This window comes from Rhinolophus hipposideros (assembly GCF_964194185.1).
Source record: "Rhinolophus hipposideros genome assembly, chromosome: 1".
Lineage (NCBI taxonomy): Eukaryota > Metazoa > Chordata > Mammalia > Chiroptera > Rhinolophidae > Rhinolophus > Rhinolophus hipposideros.
In genome coordinates, this window is record NC_138047.1 from 109,505,825 (window position 1) to 109,523,651 (window position 17,827).

At 51.8% G+C, this 17,827-nt stretch overlaps 2 protein-coding genes and 1 long non-coding RNA gene across 4 annotated transcripts in view; 2 read left to right on the forward strand and 1 right to left on the reverse strand.

Annotated features, from left to right (window-relative positions):
* The window catches only part of NOP14 (NOP14 nucleolar protein), a 19,475-nt gene extending 16,553 nt beyond the window's left edge, over positions 1–2,922 (forward strand). The window contains exons 15-18 of the mRNA XM_081071661.1: positions 423–570; positions 2,110–2,228; positions 2,396–2,551; positions 2,805–2,922. Of these exons, the coding sequence (XP_080927787.1) occupies positions 423–570; positions 2,110–2,228; positions 2,396–2,551; positions 2,805–2,904 (523 nt within the window). The 3' untranslated portion in view covers positions 2,905–2,922. The remainder of the gene's footprint in view (positions 1–422; positions 571–2,109; positions 2,229–2,395; positions 2,552–2,804) is intronic.
* LOC308507713 overlaps positions 1–13,494 on the reverse strand; it is a 16,372-nt gene extending 2,878 nt beyond the window's left edge. Inside the window, exons 1-2 of the long non-coding RNA XR_013994905.1 lie at positions 12,487–13,494; positions 1,259–1,466 (exon numbers count right to left, since the gene is read on the reverse strand). This is a non-coding gene — a long non-coding RNA (uncharacterized lncRNA). The remainder of the gene's footprint in view (positions 1–1,258; positions 1,467–12,486) is intronic.
* Positions 13,495–13,546: 52 nt separating this feature from the next.
* On the forward strand, positions 13,547–17,690 carry MFSD10 (major facilitator superfamily domain containing 10). 2 transcript variants are annotated; one of them, XM_081074208.1, is made up of 13 exons: positions 13,547–13,740; positions 14,162–14,357; positions 14,467–14,563; positions 14,818–14,921; positions 15,220–15,378; positions 15,460–15,621; positions 15,897–16,005; positions 16,090–16,201; positions 16,401–16,509; positions 16,607–16,697; positions 16,817–16,864; positions 16,947–17,036; positions 17,266–17,690. In XM_081074208.1, exons 2-13 carry the CDS (start codon positions 14,184–14,186, stop codon positions 17,379–17,381), a joined length of 1,371 nt encoding a protein of 456 aa, XP_080930334.1. In that variant the 5' UTR covers positions 13,547–13,740; positions 14,162–14,183; the 3' UTR covers positions 17,382–17,690. The 2 variants fall into 2 exon arrangements, with proteins under 2 accessions (XP_080930334.1, XP_080930333.1); XM_081074207.1 differs by having other exon boundaries at positions 13,550–13,740; positions 14,159–14,357.
* Positions 17,691–17,827: the final 137 nt, after the last annotated feature.

Here is a 17,827-nt window from a genome sequence, read left to right on the forward strand (position 1 = left end):
TGGGTGTGAGGTCGTATCCTGTTGTGGTTTTGACTTGCATTTCCCTGATGATCAGTGACCTTGAGCAGCTTTTCACGTGCCTGTTGGCCATATGTGTGTGTCTTCTTTGGAAAAATGTCTGTTCAGGTCCTGATGGTGATTATTTCCATGAAAAAAGTGAGTTTCCCAGAATGTGTGTATTATTTCCAAAATATACCTGCTTGATCATTAAGGTAGTAATTTAGAAGCTGAAGTAGGCGGCTCGAGCTGCCGTGCTTCCCACGACACCCTCCTGTCAAGGCATGTGCTGTGCTCCTCAGCGCCTGGCGCTGTCAGGCCCCGGCGACCACGGCCCGAGTCGGGTTTTCCAGCCTTGTGAGCAGCACACTCTCCTTTGCCGGGCTTGTTGCCTCGGGCCCTGAAGCTGCCTCTCGCCCTCACAGGCTGTCCTGCCTGGCTGTGTGCCTGTCTCTGGTGAAGCACTGCGTGCTCATGTACGCCACACTGCCATCCTTCCACGACATCATGAGGCCCCTCAAAGCCCTCCTGACGGAGCACATGGCTGCTGGCTGTCACCCCCGCGAGCTCCAGGTAAGGCCCCTGCCAGAACAGCACTCAGTCCAGCTCAGCCGTTTCCACGCCGGGGAGCAGGGAGTGGCATTCCTGCCTCTGGGATTGTGGCCAGGTCATCGAGGACACCATTTTTGCAAGTTAGAAGCACAAATGCGAAATAGAGTCACGATGGTGAGAGACTGAGAGTAGCTGCTGGACCAAGTCTGGGCCTGGGTCATCTGAGAGCTGTCAGCCCTTCTGCCTGCCTACTGCCCTCCCGGGCCACACAGGTTTTCTGAGGACAGTCCTACCGTCCTGTACAAGACAACAGAAGGGCTCCCTCTGTCTGACCTGCAAGCTCCCACGTGTGCGTCTAAATGCGCGTCCGCAGCCTTTTAGCTCGGCCTTCCTGCTATTCCGCACCGACTTCCCGTCTTTCCTCACCAGCCTGGGATCTCATTAAGGGAAGTCATCCCTCCAGTGTCAGCCTCGCCCTCCCCTTCCCACGCTCTGACCTCCGCACAGGTCTTCACACGTGCCCTTCCCTCTGCCTGGAACGCTCTCCTTAGAGCCACATACTGATCCCCTCGCTTTCTGTGCCTCTTCTCCACGGCATGACCCTGCAGCTCTTCATGCTGTAGTACCTCTGACCCCCTAGGATATGGGCCATGAGGTCATCGTGTCATCTTGTGGAAGGTTGGAAGGTCTCCACCCTGTATCCACTTACCATAGATGTGTCTGTGGCTTGTCCCTTAAAGAGCTGAGTGGCTGTCCGACCCTACGGGATTTGGGCTGGCCCAGAGGCCATGGGTGGTTCGTGGACTCGGGGTGAACTGAGCTGGTCGTGGCTTGAGTGAAGTCCCATGGAGGCTGGCATTTGGCCCTCAGAGGTGAACCTCCAGACGAGCCAGGGGGTGGCCGTGCCTATGGTACACCTGTGTGAGGGGAAAGAAATGGAACCGATATCAGTGAGCTGGCTTCTAGAAAGTTCCTTAGAAGTCCCAGCCAACTCTCCTGGAAGCCAAGGCCATGATGGAAATGCCTTAACCATCTGGTTCTTTCTCGTGATGAAAGTGAGGTCAAATCACACAGGCTGGTCGAAACTCAGGCCTACTCAAGGCCCCGCCGGGTGGCTACCCATCAGGCTGCCCCTGTACCCAACACCCAACAGGTCCATAAAAGGGGTGTCACTGCTGCCCTGTCTGCCAGTTTCTCTGGAAAAGAAGATGCCGTCACGTTTGCTAGATGCTGCAAGTGCCTAAATCAGACACTTGACCCAATCTCTGGGCCTGCAGTCCTGCCACATGCAGGGGGTGAGGAAAGAGAAGAGCTGTCTGCACAGTCCCCTCCCTCACTGGCAAGGAGACAGAAAGTCCAGTCACAGCCAGGCCACGCCTACAAGCACAGCTATGCACCCACCCCCGTGTACCTAGCAGATGGGGCCCGACTGGCAGGCAGGTCTGCAGGGGGCAAGGTCTTGTTCTGTCCCCTCCCTCCTGTAGGACACAGAGCCTATTGGAGGAGCTCGTGAGGCCACAGTGGGCAGGCCCCTGACCGCCTCCGTTCTCCGTGTTTCAGGAGCTGTCTCAAAGCATACTGACAGAAATGGAAACCCAAGGGAGGCACTATCAGCCGCTGATCTGTGAGAAGAGCAAGCCGGTGCCGCTGAAAATGTTCACCCCGCGGCTGGTCAAAGTGTGAGTACAGCCGTGCCCCCCCCCCCCCCCCCCCCGGCATCCCCAGTTCCCGCAGGGGCCCCGGGAGCTCAGGGCTGCAGGTCACAGCCCATGACAGGTAGGAGCTCTGGCTGAGACCTGGGGCCAACTAGACTCTTGCCTCCTGGGCGCCGGCTTTCTGCTGTTAGCCTCGAGTTTGGAAGAAAACAGGGAAGCACTAAGGAGGAACAGGAGAGGAAAAGGCTGATCCACAAACACAAGCGCGAATTTAAAGGCGCCGTCCGGGAAATCCGCAAGGACAACCAGTTCCTGGCCCGGATGCAGCTCTCAGAGATCATGGAACGGTGAGGGAGCCAGTGGTGTGCCCTGTGGTGTGCTGCCCTGTGGCCCTGGGCCTGGCGCCTGGGCAGGGACTGAGGGCGGGGGCCGGGTCGGGCAGGCTACTTCCCCCTTTTCCTTCCTCTGCACTGGACATGGGAGTCACGGGCCCCTTGGGGTTCTGAATGCTGTCAGGTCAGATATGAAAAGGGGACAGTTGTCCTCCAAAACCTAATGGGTTTTTTTCTTTTTTCTTATTTTTACTCCTTCTATTTTTAGGGATGCGGAAAGAAAGCGAAAAGTGAAGCAGCTTTTTAACAGCCTGGCTACACAGGAAGGTGAATGGAAAGCTCTGAAGAGGAAAAAGTTCAAAAAATAAATTATGTTTTATAAGTTAGGCTGAGAGATGTTACCTGTGGCAGCAACGAAGGGCATTGTAATATCAGTGTGACCTTTTCCCCTACTTCAGTCCCTGCTAAACATCTCTCATGAAATGTGCTTTGGGGGCCAGCCGGGTGGCGCAGGTGGTTAGAGCTCTATGCTCCTAACTCCGAAGGCTGCCGGTTCGATTCCCACATGGGCCAGTGGGCTCTCAAAAACCAAAAAAAAAAAAAAAAAAAAATTAAAAAAAAAAAAAAAGAAATGTGCTTTGGGGTTTGGGAACCATTCTCCACAAGCGTAGTGTGTCGTAAACTGTAAATGACCTGGCCCACTGTGTTTCCATGGACCTCAGCTAATCCCAGGGTTTGGGACTGAGGGGATTCTGGCCAAAGTCATTACTAGGATATCAACCAAGGACATTTGCCTTCATGTATAGAATTCAGAGTGTTATTTAACATATAAATTAAAGTAAGGTTGCAAACACTTTAGAAATCAGAGGACAAAATTACCCAGAATCCCAGCATCTTAACAGCCCAGATTGGCACTGCCCTAATCCAGTCTTCCTCTGATGCTTTAGGGTGCCAGGTGTTGGTTCCCCTAAGTGCTGGGCTGCCTTGGAAGGGGATGGGAGTTCTTGGGCTGCATCTGCACTGACCCAGGAGTCTTAAGTTTTGAGTCAGAATAAGTTGGAAGACACTCAGCGGTATGATTAAGGTCGCAAGCTTGTAAATTAAAGAGCTGGCTTCTCATCCTCTGCACGAATGAGGAGCTTAATAATGAAGGACCCAGGGAGGTCCAAGATGGCGGAGTACGTCAATGCGGTGCCTGCTGCATCCCAGGACCACACCAAAATTACAAATAAATTACAGTGGTACCTTGGTTTTCCAATGTAATCCATTCCAGAAGACCGAGTTCTGAAACGTTCGAAAGCCGAGGCACAGTTTCCCCATAGCAAGTAATGCAAAATGGATTAATCCATTCCAGACCTTTAAAATCAACCCCTAAAACTGCAAATTTAGCATGAATTTTACTATCTAATGATACCATAATCCATAAAATTTACGGTGTTTGTAAACCGAAATGTTCATCAATGGAGACAATCGAAAACCAAGGTACCACTATATAGAATAATCAACCTCAAGAATCATCTGAACACTAGCTGAACAGAACCACTATAAGAATATAAAGAAGAGGCCACATCGAGACTGGTAAGGGCAGGGATGTGAAACGGGTTGACCCCAATCCCATAGATAGAGGTTGAATGTCGGGAAGGACACCTTGGTGGCAGAGGTCCCTTTTGAAGGGGGGTGGCCCCCAACCCCACACCAGGCTCCACAGCCCAGGGGTCCTGTGCCAGGAAGAGGTGTTCCCACGGCATCTGACAGTCAAAGTCAGCAAGGACTCGGTCTTCCCTTCCAAGTGGGACAGAAGGCAGCTGGAAACCCAGACGCCCTTCTATGGAGCTGGCACAAAGACTTGCTTGCTCGTAGGCACTCATCTGGTCTCTGATGGAGGGATGGCAGATTGGGAGGCCCAAGAACATGTGGGGAAGGACTGAGTTGTGTGGCTTCAGTGTAGGAGCTGGAGGGATGGGAACCACTATGTGGCGCCTGACACACGTGGCCTACATGAAGGCGCCACCTTTTCAGAGTTAAGCGCTCCTCCAAAGGGGCAGGTCTGGACCTGCACTGGTCTGGTGGAATCTGCACGTGCGCACCGCTTTGATGACGCCTTGGGTCCCTGACCTCCAAATTGCTGCTGCTACAGCACTAGAAAACGACTACTGAGCTGCTGGCCCCGCCCCACAGGCTGAAGGAAACCTGTTTAAAGAGAGCAGAGGGCCTGTGGCAGTAACCCAAGACCTGTGCCACAGCGTCGACGGGCAGTGACTGGCCGTAGTGTTCTCAGAGCGTTTTTGTGGGGTGGTCACCCGTCCAGCACCCAAGACTGCACTGACTTTGTAGAAATAGCCGACCACACCCCTTACCTCCCTGGAACCCTGCCCCGCCCACCTAGAGCTGCATTGCCTGGGGCACTTGGGGTACCTCGGTGACTGGCCCCACCCCCACAAACCGAGCAGGTCTTTCACAACAGCAGACAACCTGCAACGGCCCAGGAAGATTTTGGTGGACAGTGACTCAAAAACTGCACCAGGGGCAGTTCTCAGGAATTTGCGAGTCTGAGGCAGTGCCTTGCTGCAGTGTTCTCGGTGAGCTGTGCAAGGTGGACACAGGCCAAGTACTGGCATGAGAACTGAAGCTGCATTAACATTGTAAAAACCACCAGTAACATCTCATGAGTTCCTTGAACTCCACCGCTCCCAGCATTGCCGAGGGCACTCAACACCAGGTCAACCAGCCCAGCACACACACCTAAGGACGATCTTTCAATGGCTGGGCCTTACAGGTAGCTGGCAGGTAGCAATAGGCCTCAGGGGCCCTGGACCTTTTGCTGAGCTTTCTCAAGCCCACTATTAGTGGCGACGAGTCTAGGTTCACAGCAAGGCCACCCCCACATGCATTGAGGTCCAGCACAGGTATAAGCTAACCACATTTAGCTTTGAGACTCCTACCAAGTAACCATGGTCTAGTAACAGGCAAAGCTGAAACTGGGCTGCACATGACCCCCCCCTGCCAAGAGACACCAGAAACAACACACCCAGAACCCAGAGGCCAGCTTCAGACCACACCAGAAAAGTACCTGGTTACCTCACAGGTTGCAAACCCAAAGGACAGGTCTCAACAGGCACAAGAGCCCGCAAGGGTGAAGACTCCTCTGAGGGTTCAGCCCCCTCATAGCAGCTCATACACTGTGGGGATAGCCAATCCTCAGCCTGGGAGTCAGTCCCACCCACTGACACACCAAAAGCAATCAAGGCTCAACTACAACAGGAGAACACACATGACGCACTCAAGGGACACTCCTGGGACACACACACAGGAGATTAGGAAGACTGCGCGACTGGGCCACACAGGACACGTACTACACAAGGCCCCCCAGCAAAGACTGAGAGGCATAGGAGAGCTACCTAATACATAGAAGCAAACACAGAAAGGCAACCAGAACGAGGAAACAAATATGTCTCAAATAAAAAAAAAAGAACAGAAGAAACCTCCAGAAATGGATTTTAATGAAATGGAGGCAACCAACCCACCAGAGAGAGTTTAAAATACTAATTGTAAGAATGCTTAAAGAACTTTGTGAGGATTTCTACAAAGAAATAGCAAGCATAAAGAAGGACATAGAAACCATAAAAAAGAACCAGTCAGAAATAAAAAATATAATAACTGAAACGAAGAATACACTAGAAGGAATCAACAGCAGATTAGATGAAGCAGAGGATCTAATAAGCAATTCAGAAGACAAGGTAACAGACTACACCCAATCAGAATGAAAAAAACAATGAGCCTAGTTTAAGGGACCTGTGACACAACATCAAGTGCAACGATATTCAATCATAGGAGCACCAGGAATAGAAGAGAGGGAGCAAGAGATCAAGAACCTATTTCAACAGATAATGACTGAAAACTTCCCTAACCTAGTGAAGGAAATAGACATAGAAGCCCAGGAAGTGCAGAGTCCCAAACGAGATGAACCCAAACAGACCCACACCAAGACATATCATAGTTAAAATGGCGAAGGTTAAAGACAAAGAGAATCCTAAAAGCTGCAAAAGAAAGACAACTAGTTACTCATAAGGGAGCTCCCATAACACTGCGCTGATTTCTCAGCAGAAACCTTGCAGGCCAGAAAGGAAATATTCAAAGTGATGGAAAACAAGAGCCTACATCAAGACTACTCAGCAAGGCTACCATTTAAAATTGAAAGAGAGATAAAGAGCTTCCCAGATAAGAAAAAGCTAAAGGAATTCAACAAATGTAAAAGGACTTCTTTAAGAACAAGAAAGGAGAAAACACTAATGAAGATTAAAAAATATAAAAATGGCAATAATTATGTACCTATCAATAATCACTTTAAAAGGAAATGGATTAAACGGCTCCAATCAAAAGCTATAGGGTAGCTGAGTAGATAAGAAAGCAAGACCCATGCATATGCTGTCTACAAGAGACCCACCTCAGATCAAAGGCACACACAGAAACTGTAAGTAAAAGGATTGAAAAAGATATTTCACACAAATGGAAATGAGAAAAAAAGCTCGGGTAGCAATAGCTATATTGGACAAAATAGACTTTAAAACAAAGACTATAATAAAACACAAAGAAGGACATTACATAATAAAGGGATCAATCTAACAAGAGGACATAACCCTAGTAAATATCTATGCACCCAACATAGGAGCACCTAAATATATAAAACAAATATTGACAGACATAAAGGCAGAGATCAACAGTAACATAATCATAGTAGGGGACTTTAATACCCCACTGACACGAATGGACAGATCCTCCAGACAGAAAATCAACACACAAACATTGGCTGTAAATGACACATTAGACAAGATGGATTTAATTGATATTTTTATAGAATTTCACCCCAAAGCAGCATAATATACATTCTTTTCAAGTGCACATGGAACATTTTCCAAGATAGACCACATACTAGGCACAAAACAAGTCTTAAAAAGATTGAAACTAGAAATCAATTACAAGAAAAAAAATGAAAAACACACAAATACATGGAGACTAAATAACATGCTACTAAATGATGAATGGGTCAATAATGAGATCAAGGAAGAAATCAAAATATACCTTAAGACAAATGAAAATGAAAACACAATGACCCAAAATCTATGAGACACAGCAAAAGCAGTCCTAAGAGGGAAATTTATGCAGGCCTACCTAAAGAAACAAGAAAAATCTCAAATCAACAGTCTAACACCTATGGGAACTGGAAAAAGAACAGCAAAATAAACTCAAAATGGGTACAAGGAAGGAAATAATAAAGATCAGAGTGGAAATAAATGAAATAGAGACCAAAAACAAACAAAAAAATACAAAAGATCAATGAAACCAAGAGCTGATTTTTTGAAATAATAAACAAAACTGACAAACCTTTAACAAGACTCATCAAGGATAAAAAGACAGAGGACCCAAATAAATAGAATCAGAAATGAAAGAGAAGTGACAACCGAGACCACAGAAATACAAAAAAGTTTTAAGAAAATATTATGAGCAACCAACGCCAACAAATTAAACAATCTGGACAAATGTATAAATTCCTAGAAGCATAGAATCTTCCAAGGCTGATTCACAGAGAAACAGGAAATCTGAACAGACTGGTGATCAGATGTCTTCACAGGTGAATTTTACCAAAAATCCAAAAAAGAATTAACAACTATTCTCCTCAAATTATTCCAAAACATCTAGGAGGAGGGAAAGCTCCCAAGTTCATTTTATGAGGCCATCATTACCTTGAGCCCAAAACCAGACAAAGACATTACAAAAAAAGAAAACTATAGGCTGATATCCCTAATGAACATAGATGCAAATATCCTCAACAAAATATTAGCAAACTGACTTCAGCAATACATTAAAAAGATCATACACCATGATCAAGTGGGATTCATTCCTGGTATGCAAGGTTGGTTCAATATCCATAAATCAGTTAACGTGATACACCACATAAACAGAATGAAAAATAAAAATCATAGTCATATCAATAGACGCAGAAAAAGCATTTGACAAAATCCAGCATCCATAAAAAACAAACAACAACAAAAATAAAACAGGCTGGCCCAGTGGCTCAGGTTAGGAGCGCCATGCTCCTAACGCCGAGGTTGCCGGTTCGATTCCCACATGGGCCAGTGAGCTGCGCCCTCTACAGCTAAGATTGTGAACAACGGCTCTCCCTGGAGCTGGGCTGCTGTGAGCAGCCAGACGTCGGCGCGGTTTGCTGTGTGCTGCCCTGGGCTGCTGTGTGCTGCCATGGGCTACCGTGTGTTGCCAGGAGCGGCCGGTGGACAGTGTGAGTGGCTGGCAGCCAGCATGAGCGACCGTGGGCTGCTGTGTGCTGCCGTGGACAACCGTGTACTGCCATGAATGGCGGTGGCCAGCGCGAGCGGCCAGCAGTGGCAAGAGCTGCCGTGAGCTGCCGACCAACCACCGGTGACCAACTGCCTCAGCCAGGGGGAGCGCAAGGCTCATAACACCAGCATGGGCCAGAGAGCTGCGTCCTACACAACTAGACTGAGAAACAATGGCTTGACCCGGAATGGGGGAGGGGGAGGTGGAAGAAGGGAAAAACAAAAACAAAAAGCAAAAAACTCTCAGCAAAGTGGGAATAGAGGAAACATATCTCAACATAATAAAGGCCATATATGACAAACCCACAGCTAATATACTCAATAGGAAAAGCTAAAAGCATTTCCCTTAAGATCAGGAACAAGACAAGATGCCCACTTTCACCACTTTTATTCAGCATAGTACTGGAAGTTCTCGCCACAGCAAACAGACAAGAAAAACAAAAGGCATCCAAATTGGAAAGGAGGTAAAATTATCATTATTTGCAGATGACATGATGCTATATAGAAAGACTCCCAAAGATTCCACCAAAAAAAAATATTAGAACTGATAAACGAATTTAGTAAAGTAGCCGAATACAAAATATTCAGAAATCGATTGCATTTTTATACACCAATAATGAAGTATCAGAAAGAGAAATTAAGAAAACAATCCAATTTACAATTGCATCAATAAAATAAATTATTTAGCAGGAAATTTAACCAAGGAAGTAAAAGATCTCTACTTAGAAAATTTTAAGACATTGAAGAGAGACGTTAAGGAAGATACAAATAAATGGAAACATATACCATGCTCATGGATCAGAAGAATTAACATAGTTAAAATGTCCATCCTACCCAAAGCAATCTATAGCTTCAATGCAATGCCTATCAAAATACCAATGCATTTTTCACAGAACTAGAACAAATAATCCTAAAATTCATATGGAACCATAAAGGACCCCAAATAGCCATGCAATCCTGTGAAATAAGAATAAAGCGAGGGGAGTGGGGGCAGCCGAATGGCTCAGTTGGTTAGAGCGTGAGGTCTGAACAACAGGGCTGCCGGTTCAATTCCCACAGGGACCAGTGGGCTGCGTCCTCTACAACTAGACTGAAGACAACGAGCTGCCGCTGAGCTTCCAGAGGGGCCGCTGGATGGCTCAGTTGGTTAGAGCGTGAGGTCTGAACAACAGGGTTGCCGGTTCAATTCCCACATGGGCCAGTGAGCTGCGCCCTCCACAACTAGACTGACGGCAATGAGCTTCTGCTGAGCTTCCAGAGGGGCGGCTGGATGGCTCAGTTGGTTAGAGCGCGAGCTCTCAACAACCAAGTGGTCGGTTCAATTACTGCATGGGATGGTGGGCTGAGCCCCCTGCAACTAAAGATTGAAAATGGCAACTGGACTTGGAGCTGAGCTGCGCCCTCCACAACTAGGTTGAAGGACAATAATTTGGAGTGGATAGGCCCTGGAGAAACACACTGTTCCCCAATATTCCCCAATTAAAAAAAAAAGAATAAAGCGGGAGGTATCATGCTACCTACAAGGCTATCGTAATCAAAACAGCATGGTATTGGCATAAAAATAGACACATCAATGGAACAGAATAGAAAGCCCAGAATATAAATCCATGCCTATATGGTCATTTAATCTATCACAAAGGAAGCAAGAATTTACATTAGGGTAATGACAGTCTATTTAATAAATGGTGCTGGGAAAACTGGATAGATACCACTCAAAATGGATTATAGACTTAAATGTAAGCCCCCAAACCACAAAACTCCTAGAAGAAAATATAGGAAGTAAATTCTCAGACATTATCCTGAATAATATTTTTACTGATATATTCCCTCAGGCAAGGGAAACAAAAGAAAAAATAAACAAATAGGACTACATCAAACTAAAAAATATTTTCACAGCTAAGGAAACCATGAACAAAACAAAAAGACATCCTACTGAATGGGAGAAGATATTTGCCAATGATACATCTAATATCCAAAATTTATTTTAAAAAGAAACTCATACAACTCAACAACAAAAAACAAACAATGCAACTTAAAAATGGGCAGAGGACATGAAGAGACATTTCTCCAAAGAGGACGTACAAATGGCCAATAGACATATGAAAAATACTCAACATCACTAATCATTAGAGAAATGCAAATAAAACCCACAATGAGATACCACCTCAAACCTGTCAGAATAACTATCACCAATAAATCAATAGACAACAAGCGTTGGCGAGGCTGCGGAGAAAAGGGAACCCTCGTTCACTGTTGGGATTGTAAATTGGTGCAGCTGCTATGGAAAACTGTATGGAGGTTCCTCAAAAAATTAAAAATAGAACCTACCTTATGACACAGCAATTCCACTCCTGGGTATTTATCCAAAGAAATCCAAAACACTAATTTGAAAATATGTGTGTAATTTGAAAACATTTATGTGTGTAAATATATATATGTATTTATGTATATGTATGCATGTATGTATGTATGTATATATACCTATATGTGTATATATGTGTATGTATATATAGGTATATATACATAGGTATAAATATAGGTGTGTATGTATATATATATGTGTGTGTGTATATATATATATATATATATATGGTAAACACCTATGTTTACTGCAGCGCTAGTCACAATAGTCGAAATATGGAAACCGAAATACCCATCAATAGATGACTGGATAAAGAAATTGTGGTACATTCATACAGTGGAGTATTACTCTGCCATAAAAAAGAATGAAAGAATGAAATCTTACCATTTGCAATTACCCTATTATGCTAAGTGAAATAAGTCAGACAGAGATACAAACAACATATGATCTCACTTATATGTGGAATCTAAAGAACAGAATAAATGAGCAAACAAAACAGAAATAGATTCAGAGATACAGAGAAAAAAACTGATGGTTGCTAGATGGAAGGGGGATTGGAGAGAAGGTAAAAGGATTAGAAAGTACAAATTGGTAGTCACAAAATAGTCACGGGGATATGAAATACAGTTTGAGGAATATAATCAACAATGTTGTACAGATTATGTGGGGTGCCAGACGGGTACTGGACTTATCAGGGGGATCACTTCATAGACTGTGTAGATGCCTGACCACTGTGCTACACACCTGAAGCAGAAGTAGAATAATATTGAATGTCAACTCCAATATACTCGTGTGTGTGTGCGCGCGCCTGTGTGTGTATTCATACTCACAGGACATAAAGTACAGCATAGGGAACAGAGGCCATGGAATTGTAGCACCTATATATGATAGAGGGGTAGTAGACTTCGGGGGGCTATCACTTTGTGAGGGGTGTAAATATCTAATCATTCTGCTGTTTTGTACACCTGAAACTAACAAAATAAAATAAAAAGAACGAAGGACCATCCCGTGTGGTCTACCAGGCCCCAAAGTCTGGTGTGGGCTGCGGGGAGTGAAAGACCATTAGGTGCCTAGAGCGGGACCCTCAGCATTGTGGTATGCATACATTTGCATACGTATTATCCAACCCTCTTCCTTCCCCTCTGCCACTCCTCTACCTTCTAATGTGAGAAGTGTTCCTGAAGTAAATCTTCCATCTCAAGTTACAGGCTACTCAAAGAGGGAGCATGGCTCACCTGGGAGAAAATGCACAGCACCCAAGCCTGGAAAAGAGACGCGGAGTCTTCTTTGGGAAGAGAGCTACTGGGTTTTCTTCTGGTTGTAGTATAAAGAGAGGTGTGTGGCTGCCAAGCTGACCAGGGTGCACTGGTGCTTGGTCACACGTCACCTTGGAAGGTGAACTTCATTTCCTGTAACTGCCTTCCCTGTTAGTTTCCGGTTAGGGTTGGCCAGAGTGGCATGACTTTGAGAAGATGCAAGGGAAGTGAAGGCGGTGCTGGCCCGGTGCTGACTTGCAGAGCTCCTTCAGCTGCTCTGGGGTCTCCTACCCTGGCCCTGGGCCAGGTGGGAGGCTTCCCCAAGGAGGGTCCCCGAAGAGCGGCCCACATGGCAGCTTGAGCCTGTGGCTTTCAGTGGTCCCTGTTCCTGACCTCAGGTCCCTCTCTCCACCTGCCTGGGACTTCAGGCTCAGCCCCACAAGCAAAAGAAACAGTGCAACCCAGATTCTCGTGTGTGGTCAAAGCCACGCGGTGCCAGCCCCAGGGTGGGGCTGCTGTATTGGTGGATGACAGCCTGTGGTAAGGCACCCAAACTGGCAGTGGAGGGTGCAAGGAGTATCCCAGGGATGGACCCCACCGTACAGCCCTGTAGGGTAGGGGACCCAAGGCCTAGAGGTCCTTGGAGAGAGAGGGTCGTCCCCGTCGGGCAGAGGTTGGGGAGCAAATGGGAATGTGGCCTGTCAACACATTCGGTTGTGAACCCGCCCCCTCCAGCGCCAGATTTCGCCAGATTGCAGCCAGTGCCGGATAGGTGGCGGGAGACCTCCACCCGGTCCCCAGCGACCCTTGAAAGGGGTCTCGGGCCCATCGGCCCTGCAGAAACAGGTCCACGACCCGCCGGACGCTGCTGCCAGACCCCGTCCTGGACGTAGCCCGGAGCCCGCAGGGCCACCCCGCAGGGGCGCCCCCACCCACAGGGGCCCGGGCCCGGGGGCGGGGTGCAGCGGCGCAGGGCCGGCCGCGCCCGCCCGTGGCTGAGACGGCCCCCGCAGGAAGAGGGGGAGCGGCCGGCGCCACTTCCGGGGGTGGCGCGACCCGAGCGCCCGCCCTGCCGCCGGCAGCGCGCCAGGCGGTCCCTTCCGCGTCCCTCTGTCCATCCATCCGTCTGTCCATCGGCCGCACCAGATTCGGGGCGGAGCGGAGCGCGTGGTTCCCGGCGGGGCCTCCAGCGAGCAGTGTGCGTTCCGCGACCCGCCCCGCAGGCGAGCGCGGGTACGGGACTGGCTTGGGTCGTGTTCCTCGGTGCTGGGGCGGGGGGACCGGGGGACCCCGAGTCCGCAGAGGTCCCGCCCTCCACCGGGCCTCAGTTTCCCTGCCAGCTGCGCAGGACGACGTGGGGTGGCTGTGTGGGGTGGGGTGGGTGCGGCCCGGGGCCGCGACGCCCCCACCCCGGCCCCTTGGGACGGTTGGCCTCGGTGGCTGTGGTTTCCTTGCGCAAGCCCTGCAGCCTGAGTTTCCTGCTGGCGGTCAGAGAGGGTGCACAGAGGGACCCTCGTGTTGTGTGACGCAGTGCTCGCTTAGCTGGTTGGGGCATGACGGTAGCTGGGGACTCAGTTTCCCCCGTGGCAGGGTAGGCATCTGGGGCTGGGGTACCCAGAGGTGCCCTCATGCAGACCCACTACACCCCCAGCAGGCCGGATCGGGGCGCCCCCACCATGGGCTGGGGAGCCGGCGGGAGCTGCACTCCGCGCCCACCCATCCGCCAGCAGCTGGCGTCCGAGGCGCGCGTGGTCACCGTGGTCTTCCTCGGTCTCCTGCTGGACCTGCTGGCCTTCACTCTGCTGCTTCCCCTGCTGCCTGGCCTGCTGGAGAGCCATGGCCGAGCCCGCGTGAGCCCACCCCCCTTGTCCTGATGCCCCTGACCCCCACGGTGGCTGCCCACTGCCCTTGGCCCGTCAGGGACTTCCCCAGCCCTTGTCACCTTACCTTGTCCCCCAGGACCCACTCTATGGCTCGTGGCAGCGAGGGGTGGACTGGTTTGCTGCAGCCATCGGGATGCCAGTGGAGAAGAGGTACAACAGTGTCTTGTTCGGAGGTATGGCCCTGAGCCCCACGCTGCAGGCCCCTAGCCTCCTAGCTTCCTAGTCCCTTCCCTCCTCCTTCCCTGGGTTCCTGTCAATGCCAGGTCCCTGTCCACGCCTTTGTGCTCCCTCTCTGCTTACTGAGTGTCCGTCCACTGTATCAGAGCCACTTCCGTTTGAGGTCCATAGCCTGGGAGCACAGGGCCAGTGTGACCAGACCCTTGGGGACTGAGCATGAGGTGTGGTGACCATGACCTCTGTCTTCCAGGTCTGATTGGCTCGGTCTTCTCCATCTTGCAGTTCCTCACAGCACCGCTCACAGGAGCCATCTCGGACTGCCTGGGGAGGCGCCCGATGATGCTGCTGTCCCTGGTATGGGTGCCCACAGGCCAGTGGGGAGGGCGGGAGCATACAGCCTTCTCCTGCCCAGCCAGCAGCTCTCTGGGGAGCACGGGGTCAGCTGTGGGTCCCTCATTCGATGGGGTGGTAGCTCCTGTGTCTAAGCCAGGCTGTCCTGCAGCTGCTCCTGCACCCACAGGACAATGGGAACACAAGTGGCCCTTGGCTGTCCCAGAACAGGGCAGGATCCCAGGGGTGTTGCTGGCCCAGCCTCTGGGCCCCTCCCGGCTTCAAGTGACTGTGCCTGCCCCGTGGCCCTGCCCCGGCACAGGCAGGTCTGGCCGCCTCGTACGCTGTGTGGGCTGCCTCGGAGAGCTTCGCGGCCTTCCTGGCATCCAGGGTGATCGGTGGCATCAGCAAGGGGAATGTCAGCCTCTCCACAGCCATCATTGCCGACCTGGGCTCACCTGCGGCCCGCAGCCGAGGCATGGTGAGTGCACACACGGGGATGAGGGCGCGGGGGCCTCCAGGGCCCATGGCTCCCTCCTGGCTCATGTGGCCCCCTGCGCAGGCAGTGATCGGGGTGGCCTTCTCGCTGGGCTTCACACTGGGTCCCATGCTGGGCGCGTCCCTGCCCGTGGAGATGGCACCCTGGCTGGCCCTGCTCTTCGCAGTCTCTGACCTGCTGTTCCTCTTCTGCTTCCTGCCGGAGACGCTGCCCCCGGAGAAGCGGGTAAGGTCGGACGCAGTAACTACTGACAGGTCCCGGGCTGGGGGCTCGGGCCTATGGGCGTGTAAGGATGCCCATCCTGTGTGCCACTCCCAGGTGCCAGGCAGGCTGGGCTGTCCTCTCCTGCAGTCCTCTAGGCCTGTCAGGTGGACTGAAGGCCAGGCTGGCTGGGGCCCTGCAGGGTGCAAGTGCCGAGGAGGTTCAGGTCACACCTGTCCCCAGGCTGCCAGGGAAGCCTCCAGCCCCCCAGCAGGCCTCTCCAGTTCTGCCCCCTCCAGGCGCCCTCCATCACCCTGGGGTTCCGAGCTGCTGCCGACCTGCTCAGCCCCCTGGCCCTGCTCCGCTTCTCAGCTGTGGCCCGGGGCCAGGACCCACCCTCTGGAGAAAGTAAGGCGTGGCCCCTCCCGAGGGTGGGCCCGGCTGCGTGGAGCTCTGGACCCTCACAGCTCACAGCCCTTCCCGCTGCTCCAGGGCTCGGCCACCTACGCCGCCTCGGCCTGGTCTACTTCCTCTACCTCTTCCTGTTCTCGGGCCTGGAGTACACGCTGAGCTTCCTTGCGCACCAGCGCTTCCAGTTCAGCAGGTGGGAGTGTGGGCCCCCCGAAGGACCCTGCCTGAGAACCCCCCACCCCAGGGCTGGCTCCTGCCCAGGTCTATCCCCTGGGGCCCAGCCCAGGAAACGGGTGGGCGGTGACCGTCACCCGGGCTCCCTGGCTTGGCGTGTTGGAGCAGGGGTGGGCAGCTGGCCAGCAAGGCTGGGCGCTAAGGGCCACCCCCCTCAGCCTCCAGCAGGGAAAGATGTTTTTCTTCATCGGCCTCACCATGGCCACCATCCAGGGCGCCTACGCCCGGCGGATCAGCCCTGGCCGGGAAATTGCAGCTGTGAAGCGGGTATGGAGGCTCCCCCGGAAGTGGGGGGCAGGCGGTATGCTGGGCTGGGCTGCAGCAATAGGGGTGGGTCCGAAGGTTTGGCTGTGCCTGCCCACAGGCCATCCTGTTGCTGGTCCCCGCCTTCCTCCTCATCGGCTGGGGACACACGCTGCCCGTGCTGGGCCTGGGGCTGCTGCTCTACTCCTTCGGTAAGTGAGCCCTGCCAGGGCGAGGGGCATAGTAGGGGCTGGTCTGCGAATCCCTCCAGCTCCCAAGCCCGCTGGCTCTCTTCTGGGCTGACGGTTGCCTCACTGATGTCCCCTGCCAGCTGCTGCGGTCGTGGTGCCCTGCCTGTCTTCCGTGGTCGCCGGCTATGGTGAGAAGCCCTTTCCTTTTGACTGAGGCTGTCCCAGGTGGGAGGCTAGCTGGCACCTGATGGTCTGTTCCCTCCCGTACAGGTTCACCTGGGCAGAAGGGCACAGTCATGGGCACGCTTCGGAGTCTGGGAGCCCTGGCCAGAGCAGTGGGGCCCATGGTGGCCGCCTCAGGTGAGGGCGGTTGGATAGCACTTGGGGGACACTGTGCACCCTTGGTAGCCAGGCCCCCGGGGGGCTGCTGGCTCCTGGTGCAGGCCTCCGTCAGCGGCCTGCGTCTGCTCCTGCCTATTCGGTTCCAGGCACTTAACCCCACAGCTCAGCCCTCCCATCCTAGCGCTGCTAGGTGGGGGTGGGGGTGGGGGTCCATTAAACCCCCACTGCTCAGGCTGTCTCTCCCCAGGGTACTGGCTGGCGGGGGCCCCGGCCTGCTTCACCGTGTGTTCCGGACTCTTCCTGCTCCCCTTCCTCCTCCTGCGGAATCTGAGACCTCCAGCACAGGCACTCAAGGCCGAGTAGCTAAGCCAGCCCAGCCTCAGGCTGGGGGAGCTGAGGCAGAGAAATGGAAGGCTCGGGCCAGGACCACTCCTCACTGCTGGCCGGACCCTCCCCTTGCCCCTGGAGCCCAAGCCAGGGAGGTCCAGGGGGCCTGACACTCCTCTCCCCACTCCCTGGTGAGAGGGACCTGGGCAGCCCTGCCTGCTGCACACAGAGCGGGGCTAGGGACTCCAAAATCTTCCGGGCTTTTGATTTGCTGGTTTTCCACCCAGCAACACAGGGTGTCCGTCTGGCATCTGAATGACAAAATAAAGCAGCTATTTTATACCAAGTGCCTTTCTCCGGTGCACGGCTTCCCTCAACACACACCACACCCAGGGAGACCCCCAGGCAGCAGCGGCAGCAGCGAGAGTGGGATGGTTCTTGAGCCTGTGGACCAGAGGGCCCGCCCCAGCCTGTGTCTTCTG